We start from the raw sequence: 16661 nt of genomic DNA on the forward strand, positions 1-16661 counted from the left end.
CAGTAGAGAATGTGATACACTTTATTGAAAGAAGTTCATTATCCAAGTGTTATAAATACATAATACATATATTATAAATACAAGTTCAATCTGTACTTCAATGCACATCTGAATGTACAAGAGGTGGCGAGAGGTGTAAAAGACAGAAAAGGAAAGTGGTAAGAACAGAGCAGCAGGGAAGGCAGCATATGATTAATGAATCACTGTGCTAGCCTAATATTCTCTCAGCTCATCACAATTACATAGTGTCTCTACTGGTGTCTCCTAACCAGCCTTGGGCTCACAGTTGGCCCAAAAGTTATCTTAAGAGCGGGTTAGGTGGCGATGACGGGACTGGGGGTTGGCATCCTCTCTCACATCAAAACATACCTGCAGACGAGAGACAGATATAGCATGTTTAAAAATCCTGTTTTGTTTTTGTACAGACATCACACCCTTGCACTGTTCTGTGAAGGGAGTAGTACACAGCGTTGTACGAGATCTTCAGTTTCGTGGCAATTTCTCGCATGGGATAGCCTTCATTTCTCAGAAGAATAGACTGACCAGTTTCAGAAGAAAGTTCTTTATTTCTGGCCATTTTGAGCCTGTAATCGAACCCACAAATGCTGATGCTCCAGATACTCAACTAGTCTAAAGAATGCCAGTTGTATTGCTTCTTTAATCAGGACAACAGTTTTCAGCTGTGCTAACATAATTGCAAAAGGGTTCTCTAATGATCAATTAGCCTTTTAAAATGATAAACTTGGATTAGCTAACACAACGTTAGCTACAATAGTCATTTACATTGTCACAGTATCCATCGTGGATTTGAAAGGAGGACCAAGGCGCAGCAGAAGTGTGGACACTCATGTTTCTTTAATTAACAAAACAAGTAAAGTATCCACTGGGAAAAACAATAAACAAGACAATGAACAGTACTCACGATACGACAGTGTAGCAGGCTAAACCAAAAAAAGCAGTGCTCACCACAATTCCCCACAACCCCCAGTGACAAACATACTCCTACATATATGACTCCCAATCAGGAACAACGATCCCCAGCTGTTCCTGATCAGGAGTCACAAGACACAGAGAACATTCAAACACACACACACACACACACAAGACTGCCACGTCCTGACCCCCAAACTATTACAACAGCTCCATCTGCTGGTCAGGACGTGACAGTACCCCCCCTCAAGGTGCAGACCCCGGAATGCACCCAACCACAAAACAAAACACCAACAAACAAAATCCCCAACAAAACCCTAACCCTTAACCAATAAGGGAGGGAAGGGAGGGTGGCTGCCGTCACCGACGGCACTGTGCTACACCCTCCCTCCCCAACCCACCTATCCTGGAGGTGGCTCAGGTGCTGGCCGTTCCAGGCTGTCGGGGCGGTCTGGCCTCTCGGGGCAGTCTGGGCAGTCCGGCAGCTCGGGGCAGTCTGGGCAGTCCGGCAGCTCGGGGCAGTCTGGGCAGTCCGGCAGCTCGGGGCAGTCTGGGCACTCCGGCAGCTCGGGGCAGTCTGGCCACTCCGGCAGCTCGGGGCAGTCTGGCCACTCCGGCAGCTCGGGGCAGTCTGGCCACTCCGGCAGCTCGGGGCAGTCTGGCCACTCCGGCAGCTCGGGGCAGTCTGGCCACTCCGGCAGCTCGGGGCAGTCTGGCCACTCCGGCAGCTCGGGGCAGTCTGGCCACTCCGGCAGCTCGGGGCAGTCTGGCCACTCCGGCAGCTCGGGGCAGTCTGGCCTCTCTGGCGACTGTTGACTGGCGGGCAGCTCTGACGACTGTTGACTGGCGGGCAGCTCTGACGACTGTTGACTGGCGGGCAGCTCTGACGACTGTTGACTGGCGGGCAGCTCTGACGACTGTTGACTGGCGGGCAGCTCTGACGACTGTTGACTGGCGGGCAGCTCTGACGACTGTTGACTGGCGGGCAGCTCTGGCGACTGTTGACTGGCGGGCAGCTCTGACGACTGTTGACTGGCGGGCAGCTCTGACGACTGTTGACTGGCGGGCAGCTCTGACGACTGTTGACTGGCGGGCAGCTCTGACGACTGTTGACTGGCGGGCAGCTCTGACGACTGTTGACTGGCGGGCAGCTCTGACGACTGTTGACTGGCGGGCAGCTCTGACGACTGTTGACTGGCGGGCAGCTCTGGTGACGGTTGACTGGCGGCCAGCACTGACGACTGTTGACTGGCGGGCAGATCTGACGACTGTTGACTGGCGGGCAGCTCTGGCGACTGTTGACTGGCGGGCAGCTCCTGCCCCGTCAAACAGCCCTTGTGCCCCCCCTAAAAAAATTCTTGGGGGTGCCTCTCGGTCTCCCTTACCCGTCGTGTCTCCCAGTCCTCGCCAGCCTTCTTCCGCTGCTTGGTCCTGTGTTGGTGGGGAATTCTGTCACATTATCCATCGTGGATTTGAAAGGAGGACCAAGGCGCAGCAGAAGTGTGGACACTCATGTTTCTTTAATTAACAAAACAAGTAAAGTATCCACTGGGAAAAACAATAAACAAAACAATGAACCGTACTCACGATACGACAGTGTAGCAGGCTAAACCAAAAAAAAGCAGTGCTCACCACAATTCCCCACAACCCCCAGTGACAAACATACTCCTACATATATGACTCCCAATCAGGAACAACGATCCCCAGCTGTTCCTGATCAGGAGTCACAAGACACAGAGAACATTCAAACACACACACACAAGACTGCCACGTCCTGACCCCCAAACTATTACAACAGCTCCATCTGCTGGCCAGGACGTGACATACATAGTCCAGCTACAATAGTCATTTACAACATTAACAATGTCTACACTGTATTTCTGATCAATTTGATGTTATTTTAATGGAGATTTTTTGTTGTTGCTTTCTTTCAAAAACAAGGACATTTCTAAGTGACCCCAAACTTTTGAATGGTAGTGTAATTGTCCATGACTGCAGCTTGACGCATCAAGAGTGAGTAAAGACGGTCCCGGGGAGGGGTGGAGCTAGGTAGAAGTTCTGTGGCGCACCCCAACCTGCAGTAGAATGGGTATTCCACCTGTAGAATCTGATATTCCACCTGGCTGGAGCCAATGGGGCATCCATCGAGGGTTTGAATCTGCAGTGGGATAGGACATTTCACGCAGCGGATTTGTTATTCTCTGGCGAAGTCTTGATCAATTAAATTATCTGAGGCCCCAGAGTCCACGAAGGCTTGAATCTCGTGCTTATGGTTGTCCCAGTGGAGGGTTGCGGGTAGTGACAGACAGTGACTGGGTAGCCGGGGGTTAACTGCACAGCCCATCATGGTCTCCCCTTTTCCTGGCAAGCCCTGGCAATTCCCGTCAGCTCTGGGCATGTAGCACGGAGATGGCTGAGACCTCCGCAGTAGAGGCAGCAGCCTTCGCGCATGCACCTTTCACCCTCCTGTGGGCTCAGACGTGTGCGTCCCAGCTGCATGGGCTCCTCAATGCTGGGTTTGGGGGGCTTGGGGTGTTCAGGAAACCAGTATACTAGAGTGGTGTCAAAAAAGCACTGTCTCACATTCTTGGAGGCAGTTGTTGATCCTGATTGCCAGTGTTATAAGGGACTCCCAGTTCATCCTTTATGGAGTTACACAAACCCTGGTGGAAAGCGGCGAGAGTGCGGAACTCAATGGCGAAGTCAGCCACTGGTCTGGCCCCTTGGCGGATATTGAACAGTCGGCTGGCCACTTCTCATCCGCCGCCTGGGTGGTCAAAGACTCATTGCAGCTTGGCAGTGAAGGCTAATAATGAGCTGCAGGATGGTGGCTGCTGTTCCCACACCGCCATTGCCTACGCCAGGGCCTTGCCTGAGGGTAGAGAGATGATGTAGGCGATCATGGCCCAATCGGTGTGGAATGATGAGGACTGTAGCTCGAACACCAGAGAACATGGAGTGAGGAACCCCTTGCAACCTCCCAGGTGGCCGACATACCGCTTGGGGTACTGGGATCTTGGGTTCCCGGTGCAGGTTCCCTGGAGGAACTACGGAGACACATGTAGCACTGGGCGATGAGACTTGGGCATTTACTCCTCCTGGGTTGAGGTTGAACTGTGGTTGGAGGAAATCGGTAAGTGCCCGGAGGGTCTCTGATATTTGGCAGAGTTGTTCTTGTTGCCGCACCAGTAGTGCTCCTTGGTGGGTTACAACATTCTTGATCTGGGTGATCTCTGCTGGGTCCATGTTAAATCAGAATCTTGCTGTGACGTGATGAGGTTGGATCCAGGTGCAGAGAAGAGACCAGACGAGGTATCAGTGGTTAAGGTTAAACACTTTACTGAGAAACAGTAGCCGTAGGATCACAGTACACTAGACCAACAGCAACCATTAAGTCTGGAAACCAATATCAAGAAATGACCGCACACACAGTAACCAATTCAAGCTTCTGCAAAGGACAACAGAAAATACTCATTTTTTAACAGGGAAATCATAATGAGTAAATAGGACACACCTGAGTGGCGATAATGTCTCTAGGACGGTCTCTGCCGCCCTTTGGTGACAGGTGGAACCATGACAATTACTCTTTACCCATTTAATAACCAGACCTTCATAGAAACATTTTATGCTGAATTCTTGACACATAATCGAATGTGCTGCTATATGCTACCATATGCTGCCAGCACACCCACAAGCGAGCCACTCTGGGCAGCCTAAGCGGCACCCTGCAATTTACCATGTGCTAGTGAACACGACCCGTAACATATCAATTGTCCCAGTTGCAACGCATTTAGTACATGTCCCAGTTGCAAAATTCCCTGGAGGATCCCAGGAGTGTTTGTCCTCCTTGGAGTACAAAGTAGAATATTCAAACTATGCAAGAGGAGGGAGAGCTGATTTCAGCTGAACACCAAGACATCAGAGAGTAACCAGAGATCTGAAGAGAGCTGATGGTGGTGGAACTAAAGAAAACATCTCAGGGAGACCTGCCACCGGGAACCTGGGTATTTGTTAACGGTGACACTTCTGGAAGAGAGGATCACATCAGTGTCCTGTCAGGACTACGGGATCAGGAGGCTTGGGAGGGATGCAGGTTTGGTGCTGGGCTGAGGTCGGGGAGCCTTGTTGTTGCTTGTCCTGTGGCATGATCTCTCTGACAATGTTTGCTGATGTGAGGGATTCCTTTGAGGGGCAAGGGGGGAAATGACTGCCAACTCTGGTCTTGAAGCTGCTGAACAAGTTTCTTTGCTTTACTCTTCCTCCTGCTGGTTCTCCCACACCTGGCCTATTGGATGGAAATAGTCCTCGACTCAGAAAGGGCAGAGAGGTGAAGGGAGGTGGGGAGGAGGTTAGAGAGATTGTTAGGTTAGATTACTCGTTGGATATTAGTGCATTGTCGGGACTAGAAGCACAAGCATTTCGCTACACTCGCATTAACATCTGCTAACCATGTGTATGTGACAAATAAAATTTGATTTAGATTTGGATTTGAGAGGGAGGTTGTGGCAGGTTGGGAGGCTGTGAAATGAGGGAGACAGGGTAAGCCCTATGGTTTAGGCTAGGGGGACACTGCAGTGAAAATATAACTGATCAAATATCAGTATATTAACATATCAATATTTTATGAAAATCCTGTGGGATTAGCTTTTTCTCACCGCTGATAATTAACATGGACATCACTTTGGTGACCTAAAAAGTTCCCCATATTCCTGTAAATCACACTCCCAGTCATGAAAGGATACGTCATTGCCCAGATACAGGAATAGAAACATTAATAAAAAATGGTCTTACTTCTCAACTGGGATGCCGATAGCAAGAGCCTTAGTGCTGCTGTTATGTTCATTACTGTGGGTGGGGAAAGTTTGATGTTCTGTGTTCAAGCTAAAATGTAATTCATTTCCTAGCTAGATATTTGCTGCCTGTTCCAGATGTGCTGTAATTTCTCATTCCGACTGATACGTAATGAGCAGGAGAAATATCTAATGATAATGTAAGTTAATCATGTTTGCGTGTTTCTGGCTTTCAGAGTCTTTTTGCATGTGTACACGTTGTGTGAAGCAGTCTGTAGGCCTACAGTGGATTAATAGACTTTAAAGGAATGATTGAAATCACTTTCTATCATGGAGAGTAATACACTTGGCAGTTAGGCCCTTGACGGATTTACAGTTCTGTAATAGACAGTCGAATCATTAGTTTTGGCCAGCAGTTTCCCAGACAGGGCCAACCATCAGCTATACTTCAGTGAGTTCTGATTGGGTGTTGATGGGTGATTTGAGAGGCCGGAGAGAGTTTGGTGAGAAGAACAACAGAACAGCAAGGGCTTGATTGGAAGTATTGAGCACTTTCTGACTGTCTCACTGTTTCATTTTTCCCAGACAGGAATGCACTGTACTGTACACTGTGTTGTGTTTTGGACAGGCGAGTACTATGTGATGTTCTATACCTGCTTTTGACGTCACACAAGGAGACGAGCCACAAATCATAGGGCTAATGCCGGTCACGTGATTCAAGATGCTTTAGCTGAAGATACAAGAACAAAAAAAAAGTGAAAGTAAGAACACATGGAGTAGCAGAGGATGTATGGCATATCTTAGTCATTTCTTTCCATTCATATTTTGGTGCAAGCAGGAGGTTTGATATTTATAAGAAGCTGTCAACTTGTGTGTACTGTTCTTAGATTTCGTCTGTCATATTCTCTTTGGTGAAGTGGCCTAAAGGCTGGAGCCACCTGCTCCCCTTCACCAGTCACTGGTTACACACTGACTAGGGCCCTCACTGTCACGCCTGCCCCCGCTCTCCCCCTCCTGGCGCTCAAGGGTGCCAGGTTGCCCTGCATTACGTACTCCTGTCACCATCATTACACACACCTCTTTCCCTCGTCACGTGCATCAGCGATCATTTGGACTCACCTGGACTCAATCACCTGTTATTTACTTCCCTATATCTGTCTGTCCCCCAGCTCTATTCCCCGCTTCCTCATTAATGTTCGTATGTCATTTTGTTACCTCTTTCTGACGCTGGTCCTGTCCTGTTCCATGTCTCTGCTATATTAAATGTTCCACTCCCCGTACCTGCTTCTCATCTCCAGCGTCGGTTCTTACACTCACAGGTCGGACACTCTCTCATCTTGATTTCAATATGTAACGAGTGATTTATAAACCATACTACACAAGAAACTGACTTTTCTCAGTCCCACATACACAACATGCTGTATTCCTACTCAAACACATTCAGGAAGTTAAGTCTAAAATGGCCTCAATCATATGAAAATTAGATCCTACCAGACCATGACCAAATTGTTGGAATTTAGTTTTCATACAGTTTTTCATTAGCTCCATTACCGTTTCAAGCACTATAATGAACAAGTGTTTTGTGATTGTGTTGAAGCCTAATGGCTACTCTCAATCATCTACTGTTTATGTATGGGGGCTCCCATCCTATTCATACGACATTAATCTCATGTGGTCCTTAAGTTAAAAAAAAGTTCAAATTGTCCAAAATGAAACAAATAATGACATTCACACCATGTTTAGAGGACAGGTTCCTCTCTTGGTCATCAAATTCGACAGAATTTCACCTTTCGATCTTCAGTTTCATTACACATCTCCTCTCTCTCCTTCCCAAGGTCCTCTCACTAGGCCCAGATGTCCTACCAGAGTACAAGCTCCAGACCCCCCGCATCCATAAATGGACCATCCTGCACTACAGCCCCTTCAAGGCAGTGTGGGACTGGGTCATCCTGCTCCTGGTCATCTACACAGCCATCTTCACACCCTACTCCGCGGCCTTTCTCCTCAGTGACCAGGAGGAGGCGGCCATGCAGACCTGTGGTTACTGCTCTCCACTGAACGTGGTGGACCTCATCGTGGACATCATGTTCATTGTTGACATCGTCATCAACTTCAGGACGACATACGTCAACACCAACGACGAGGTGGTCAGCCAGTCGCAGCGGATTGCCGTGCACTACTTCAAAGGCTGGTTCCTCATAGACATGGTGGCGGCAATCCCCTTTGACCTGCTCATATACCGCTCTGGAGAAGAGGTGAGGAGACCTGGGTGGAGGGGTTTTTAATGCCCTTAAAGTATCATTGTTGTACCTAAGTGCTGCTACGAGCATCTGTTTTAAGAGCCTGTGTAATATTTTCCTAAGTAAACTGACACATAGTGATTATAATCAAAAGAGCTTGGTTGTATGGCTGGGTGTTCTGCGTGTGTGAATGACCTGTGTTGGACATCTTTCTTACCTGTACCCTTTAAGACAACAACCCTGATTGGCCTGTTGAAGACTGCTCGGCTACTGCGATTGGTGCGCGTAGCTCGAAAGCTGGACAGATACTCTGAGTACGGAGCGGCCGTCCTCTTCCTCCTCATGTGCACTTTTGCCCTCATCGCTCATTGGCTGGCCTGCATCTGGTACGCAATTGGTAACGTGGAGCGTGCAGGAGCGGCCCGGATTGGCTGGTTGGACTCTCTGGGGGACCAGCTCGGAAAGCCCTACAATCAGACTATACCAGGGTCAGGTCCCTCCATCAGGGACAAATATGTCACAGCACTCTACTTTACCTTCAGTAGTCTGACCAGCGTGGGTTTCGGGAACGTCTCCCCTAATACCAACTCTGAGAAGATCTTCTCTATCTGTGTAATGCTCATCGGCTGTAAGTCCCAATTATAAACCCTCAATACACAAATAAATCTTGCTTAATACACACGTTATGTTACTGTTAACACATGATTGGAAATTGTACATCACATGGATGGGGAATGTAAGTTTTATGTGTATTGGACCTATTGGACAGCCACATCTCATGTCCACTGTCCAAGGCAATTCTTCACCAGGGAAGATTATGTCAATTTTATTGTATCTTATTTAATAATATAAAACACTACATTTGATTACAGGCACAAAATCTTCATGTTTTTCTAGCATTATAATTTTACATGCTTATTTTTGGGGGGAATATGCTCAGTCCTCTCTATTCTCTCTGTGTGTCTACAGCTCTCATGTATGCCAGCATTTTTGGTAACGTGTCAGCCATCATCCAGCGACTGTACTCCGGCACGGCTCGCTACCACACCCAGATGCTGCGGGTTCGAGAATTCATCCGCTTCCACCAGATCCCCAACCCACTGAGGCAGCGGCTGGAGGAGTACTTCCAACATGCCTGGTCCTACACTAACGGCATTGATATGAATGCTGTGAGTCATAAACACACTTGTCGAACACACATGCACAGACTCACCGCGACTTGTTTTTGTAAATGTTGCAAAATGGACACATTTAAGTAGTAAAAAGGCAACACACAGTGGTCGACACAAAGACAAACCAGCTGATGTGTCTCCGCTCCTCTATGTTGTCCAGGTGCTGAAGGGCTTCCCAGAGTGCTTACAGGCTGATATCTGCCTGCACCTCAACCGCACCCTGCTGCAGAACTGTAAGGCCTTCAAAGGCTCCACTAAGGGCTGCCTGCGGGCCCTGGCCATGAGGTTTAAGACCACCCATGCCCCGCCAGGCGACACCCTGGTTCACGCCGGTGACGTCATCTCAGCCCTCTACTTCCTTTCCCGTGGCTCCATAGAGATCCTGAGAGGGGATGTGGTGGTGGCCATCCTGGGTAGGATATCATCTAAACTGCATTTCCATATGGCACAATAAAGATTTACTTGATTTGAATTGACTTGACTTGCAGTGGCTTTCAACCTGTACTGTATATATATACTTGTACATATTGCTATTGTTATTTTACTGCTGTTGTTTAATTATTTGTTACTTACATTTTTTATTTAAAAATGTTTACTTAACACTTATTTTTCTTAACTTCTTAAAGCATTGTTGGTTAAGGGCTTGTAAGTAAGTATTTCACTGTAAGGTTTACTTTTTTACACCTGTTGTATTCGGCGCATGTGACAAATACATTTTTATCTTATTTGATATATTGTTGCAGAGGCTTTTAACCCAGTCTCTCTCATCTTCTCCACTCCTTGAGATATGCCCTCATAGTCCTCCACAATGTTTAGTTGAACAGCCTCACCTGGTGGTTGCTATGGGTTAGACACAAGAATATGAGAGAGCACATTCACTCAGAAACCTTGTAAATCGCTATAAATGAACACAGAAAAAGTAAATTAGATATGAATTATTAACACATTGTCTCTGAATATCCACAATATCAGAAGCACATAATGTATCCATTTTGTATCCATAGATATGCTATCATCAATGTATCTTCTGTGCATCCAGTAAACAATCTCTCCTTTCCCTCTGCAGGTAAGAATGACATCTTTGGGGAGCCCATTAACCTGTATGCCAGTCCAGGGAAGTCCAATGCAGATGTGAGGGCTCTGACCTACTGTGACCTCCATAAGATCCACAGGGAGGACATGCTGGAGGTGCTAGATATGTATCCTGAGTTCTCTGACTACTTCTGGGGGAACCTGGAGATCACGTTCAACCTCCGAGATGTGAGTTGGCTTTTTGTTACAGAATTTTGTCTCTAATGCCTTGCTAGAAACATGTCATTCAGGGGAATTTACTGTCTCTTATCTTAGAGTTTGATTGTTTGAATTTAAGTTATTTGACTACATAAATCATTCTATAACTTCTCACTTTAATATTTTTTTCAGGCTGCCACGGTAGCTGGTTCAATGAGCAGTGAGGACTCTGATCATTGTGGAGTCAGCTGTCGTATTCACAGACAAAAACTGTCCCTCAGTTGCAGCTCGGACAGAGGTGTGGTACCCTGTTAGTCAAGTACTCTGGGTAGCACACGGCTAGATTAGATCATTTTGTGTATTTCAGTTTGATTTTAGTAAACCCGTTCAATTTGCATTAATCACACTTGCTTCAATTAGACAAGTCTGTTCTATGCACTCTATAGGTGCGTCTCAAAGTGCACCCTATTCCCTGTATAGTGTATTACCATATGGGCCCTGGTCAGAAGGACAAACACTATTTCTGCATTCTATGCCTCTCCTCACAGAGGCAGAGGAAACCAATCCATCCCAGAGACATGTCCGCAGGGCCAGAGGCCAGAGCTCCAGAGCACAGGGAGATGGGCAGAACACAGAGTCTCAGGGCCTGATGAGCTCAGCCTATTCTCCTTCCTGCTCCAGTGAAGATGAGGAGTCAGTGTTAACCAGCCCTGTACAACCAACTTCACTAGTAGGGATCCCCCATAGTCAGACCACCATCCTCAACATCAGCAATGCGGTGGAGGATGAGATGAACCAGAAGACTGGCAATACCTGCAATCCTCTCTCAGGTAGACCATGTCTCCATCAGCATTATTTTTTAAAAACCTTTTGTCTTTGTGTTAGATCTGAGTGGTGTTATTTTTCTCAATTTGTTGCACCACAATAATAGCCTATCATGCTGCTATTCATGTCAGTGCTGTTACAGGCTTTGGTTTTTCCATGTAATATTTCAAGGTTGGACGTTAGAATGTGGGGTGCATCGATTGGTGTCACCTCGTTAGTCAGTCTGTATTACACGTGTGCTGGTTGGTCATCTCGTTAGAGGGATGCTATTTAAGAGTGGCTGGCCCAGTGCTCCAGTTGTCTTGAGAGACAACACATTTAATTGGCACTACCTATTTGAGGTCTAGACAAACAATCCTTAATCTGATCTTCCCTGTTTTTGTTTTGCTCCACTTTTTGGTTTGCTTCCTGTCTTTGTTTTGTGTGTGTTTATATTTTGTTTGCCTCTTCTTGGGCAAATTTAGTGGGCGCTCATGGAGGGTGTCTTTTAGGTTCCAGTTGTTGTTGCCAGTCACCTTTCAGTGGACACCTCCATGAGTGTCTTTCAGAACCCCTCCTAGAACCCCACCTGTTTCGTTTTGGTTGGTAATGTGATTTTTCTTTGTTAGTTCCCTTTGTTGTGAGCGACTGAGTTTCTTGTGGGAACGTAACAGTACGGTATACTGTATGTTTCTGATAGATGGTATATGAGCCGGACTAGCTGTCTGTCTAACCTCCCTTGTTCTTCCCTGTATCAGGGGCTTTCTCAGGCGTCTCCAACATCTTCAGTTTCTGGGGGGAGAGCCGCGAACAGCAGCAGTATCAGGAGGTGACCTGCCACTGCCTTCCCTCCCCTTCCCCTCCTCCCCCTCTCCACGCTGTCTTGAGCAACATCAGCCGACGGCAGCGCAGCGAGCTGGAGAACAGGCTGGAACTGCTGCAGAGACAGCTCAACAGGTCGGAGAATGTTCGGTCAATGTTGAGTGAACCCTTGGGTTGTGTATTCTTGGGTGTATCCCAAATGGCACACTACTCCATATATACACTGCTCAAAAAAATAAAGGGAACACTAAAATAACACATCCTAGATCTGAATGAATGAAATAATCTTATTAAATACTTTTTTCTTTACATAGTTGAATGTGCTGACAACAAAATCACACAAAAATAATCAATGGAAATCCAATTTATCAACCCATGGAGGTCTGGATTTGGAGTCACACTCAAAATTAAAGTGGAAAACCACACTACAGGCTGATCCAACTTTGATGTAATGTCCTTAAAACAAGTCAAAATGAGGCTCAGTAGTGTGTGTGGCCTCCACGTGCATGTATGACCTCCCTACAACGCCTGGGCATGCTCCTGATGAGGTGGCGGATGGTCTCCTGAGGGATCTCCTCCCAGACCTGGACTAAAGCATCCGCCAACTCCTGGACAGTCTGTGGTGCAACGTGGCGTTGGTGGATGGAGCGAGACATGATGTCCCAGATGTGCTCAATTGGATTCAGGTCTGGGGAACGGGCGGGCCAGTCCATAGCATCAATGCCTTCCTCTTGCAGGAACTGCTGACACACTCCAGCCACATGAGGTCTAGCATTGTCTTGCATTAGGAGGAACCCAGGGCCAACCGCACCAGCATATGGTCTCACAAGGGGTCTGAGGATCTCATCTCGGTACCTAATGGCAGTCAGGCTACTGGCGAGCACATGGAGGGCTGTGCGGCCCCCCAAAGAAATGCCACCCCACACCATCACTGACCCACCGCCAAACCGATCATGCTGGAGGATGTTGCAGGCAGCAGAACGTTCTCCACGGCGTCTCCAGACTCTGTCACATCTGTCACATGTGCTCAGTGTGAACCTGCTTTCATCTGTGAAGAGCACAGGGCACCAGTGGCGAATTTGCCAATCTTGGTGTTCTCTGGCAAATGCCAAACGTCCTGCACGGTGTTGGGCTGTAAGCACAACCCCCACCTGTGGACGTCGGGCCCTCATACCACCCTCATGGCGTCTGTTTCTGACTGTTTGAGCAGACACATGCACATTTGTGGCCTGCTGGAGGTCATTTTGCAGGGCTCTGGCAGTGCTTCTCCTGCTCCTCCTTGCACAAAGGCGGAGGTAGCGGTCCTGCTGCTGGGTTGTTGCCCTCCTACGGCCTCCTCCACGTCTCCTGATGTACTGGCCTGTCTCCTGGTAGCGCCTCCATGCTCTGGACACTACGCTGACAGACACAGCAAACCTTCTTGCCACAGCTCGCATTGATGTGCCATCCTGGATGAGCTGCACTACCTGAGCCACTTGTGTGGGTTGTAGACTCCGTCTCATGCTACCACTAGAGTGAAAGCACCGCCAGCATTCAAAAGTGACCAAAACATCAGCCAGGAAGCATAGGAACTGTGAAGTGGTCTGTGGTTACCACCTGCAGAACCACTCCTTTATTGGGGGTGTCTTGCTAATTGCCTATAATTTCCACCTGTTGTCTATTCCATTTGCACAACAGCATGTGTTGCTTCCTAAGTGGACAGTTTGATTTCACAGAAGTGTGATTGACTTGGAGTTACATTGTGTTGTTTAAGTGTTCCCTTTATTTTTTTGAGCAGTATAGTTCACTACTTTTGACCAGAGCCCTACAGTATGTAGGGAATAGGGTTCCATTTGGGTTGCAGCCAATGACTTGCCGAACCTTTGGTGTTGGGAGGCTGTCTCCCTTTAACTGAGGGATAATGAGATGTTGTGACCTATGCTACTTTAGCTGCGGTTGTAGTCTGACTATTCTACTGTGATCACTCAGGATGGAGTCACGGATGTCCACAGACATCGGGACCATAATGCAGCTGCTCCAGAGACAGATGGTGCTAGTGCCCCCGGCCTACAGCACAGTGTCCTCTCCTCCTGAACTGTCTCCCTCCCTCACCCTGAGGCCTGCAGAGAGGCTGGTGCAGCCGGTCTCACCGCTGGACTCAGAGACCCTGGCCTCCCTCTCACAGGTACTGTATGTATACCACATATTGCAACGGGGAACACCATCCAAGCAAAGGTGCTTCTTGACTGATGGACACATCTTCCAAATGTTTGTATTTATGCTGAACAAAAATATAAACGCAACATGTAAAGTGTTCCTTGTTTCATGAGTTGAAATAAAAACTCCCAAACATTTTCCAAATGCACAAAAAGTGTATTTCTCTCAAAGGGTGTATTTCTGTCTGTAATAAAGGCCTTTTGTGAGGAAAAACTTGTTCTAATTGGCTGGGCCTGGCTCCCCAGTGTGTGTGCCTGGCTGCCAGGTGGGTGGGCCTGGCTGCCAAGTGGGTGGGCCTATGCCCACCCATAGCTGCATCAATGCCCAGTCGTGTACTCCATAGATTTGGGCCTAATTTTATTTCAATTGACTGATTTACTTATGAACTGTAACTCAGTAAAATCTTTGAAATTGTTGCATTTATATTTTTGTTCAGTGTAGATTTAACCTGGTTATTGATTTAGGGCAGTTGATTTACTGACCTTTGTAGATAGTAAGGTCACAAAGTGCAGTTGAGGTCGTGTCATCAGTGTGATAGCAGCACATTGGTTGGACAGAATTTTTTTGTTGTTGTTGTGAAAGCATTGGGTTAAAGACGCCAATACTGTAGCATTTGAATGTTGAGTGGAAATCCACTCAGCCCAAGGGATGGTCTGGTCTAACCCCTTCTGGATGTAGGTCATCAGCTTGTTAGGACCATCACTAGTCTGGATCCATAGGAAACAACTGCTCAGCGTGTCTTGTCTAGCCTACTGTATATCAACCAATAATCCCACTTTGACGTTTACATGTTCACTCTGACAAGTTATTCTGTAGTTGTGTACTGTAGATCTGATTCTTCTCACCTCTCTCTTGTTCTCTACCTCAGTTCTTGATCAAAACAGATTTTGACTACAGCCTTTCCAAGTCCTGTGAGTCTCTCCACAGTGCAGTGGAGCTGTGTCTTCTGGAGCCAACCCGAGTCCTGGAGCCAACCCCAGTCTTAGACCCTCTCCCCAAGACTCCGCCTCTTGGCAACAGCATCCACCCAGAGCATCGCACCCTGGGCTTGTCCATCCATACAGATACTGAGCCCTTAAGCCTGGTCAACCATGGGAACTTCTTAGCGCCAGGGATAGGATTGGCCCAGTCAGACCCCTCGGAGGGCCGACGCAGGCTCTCGCTTCCAGGGAAACGCACAGCTCTGGACCTGGAGAGCCCCTGGACTACTGCACACAGATACAGCTCTGACCCTGGTAGTTAGGGGCCAAACAGTGTTTGTGTAACACTATCTCCCTGCTTATGGACATTGAGTCATAAGAGGTACTCAAACAAAAACATCCAAACTGTTTCCCTTTCTGCCCGTGAAATAAAATGTCCTGTGCATGGATAAAATTATTTTCTGGTCATAGAAGTCCTCAAAGCATCACTTTTCACAGATTTATGCTACCATTTGCAGTATTGTATATGGAAACATAATTGTCCTTGTTAGTCAATATCTGTCTCTGCTGTATATGTCCTTGTTGTCACCATGTATGGGTTAAGTGTTAGCTGACTAACAGAACTCTCTGTTCTGTCACGTGGAGTTGTGATGGGAGAGCTGCTGCTAATTTTCATTAGTCTACTGATGTTGCTCTAACGTCTGTCTGGCTCAAAGGGTAACAGAAATGAATTCTGGGATCCATATCTAATTCTTAAATTACTGAACTGAATTAGCAAGCAACATGCAAAGTGTAAAACATTTGTGTTCTGTTATCATTGTGTGGTATCCTCTCGCGTTTGTCTTTGAGTTAGTCTAGATGTTGAATGAGATGGCGTGCGCGCTGAATAACATAACATCCAATCCTAGGCCAGCAGAGGATCACAGAATTATGACCTAATCTACTGAATGTAGTATCTGTCAGACCACAGCAATATTCCATGATGCAAGCGTGCCACCTGGGCCTCAATTCTCCTCCTTCTCTCTCTGACTGCAGAAGACCGACTACTCAGTTACTGTAACAAGCAACTCCAAGTGTATTGACAATGTTTACACATTTTAGAGCAGGACCTGTATGTGTTAAAACATTTTAGTTTAGGTTGTATCTCTTATTTGATAAAATATATAGATTGAATGATTTCTTGGAAATATATTTAAAGAACATATCATTATGGATTATTGCTTAATTGTCATTCTGAATAGTACCATTAGCCTACCTATACTGTTATAGTGTGTTACTGTCCAGTTCTGGGAAATAGATTACTGCAGGAAAAGTAGCTTGTTATGTAGGGATATAATGTAAAAAAAATCTGAACTATTGTTGGTTGGAGGTTTGGGTCAGGGTACAGTATTTATTGATTCAGTTGAATAGAGTTACTGTGTAGCTTGATGTATATTTGATAATGAACAGTTGGACACTACTCATGAATAAAAAGATGAACAAGAAACGCATTGTTTTGTGTATGGTCATACCTTGAAACTATTCAAACATGGTAAATTGAACAGGACAATACACATG

The 16661-nt window shown here is 46.9% G+C and overlaps 1 protein-coding gene across 1 annotated transcript; it reads left to right on the forward strand.

The window, feature by feature from the left end:
- The first annotated feature begins 4973 nt into the window (after window positions 1-4973).
- LOC115157089 (potassium voltage-gated channel subfamily H member 2-like) lies at window positions 4974-16613 on the forward strand. Its single transcript, XM_029705009.1, has 11 exons — window positions 4974-5023; window positions 7556-7975; window positions 8192-8588; window positions 8930-9129; window positions 9293-9545; window positions 10199-10392; window positions 10555-10660; window positions 10911-11192; window positions 11925-12123; window positions 13957-14152; window positions 15053-16613. The coding sequence occupies exons 1-11, from the start codon at window positions 5018-5020 to the stop codon at window positions 15425-15427; spliced, it is 2628 nt and encodes an 875-aa protein (XP_029560869.1). The 5' UTR covers window positions 4974-5017; the 3' UTR covers window positions 15428-16613.
- The last annotated feature ends 48 nt before the right edge of the window (window positions 16614-16661 follow it).

Source organism: Salmo trutta, chromosome 21 (genome assembly GCF_901001165.1).
Source record: "Salmo trutta chromosome 21, fSalTru1.1, whole genome shotgun sequence".
Lineage (NCBI taxonomy): Eukaryota > Metazoa > Chordata > Actinopteri > Salmoniformes > Salmonidae > Salmo > Salmo trutta.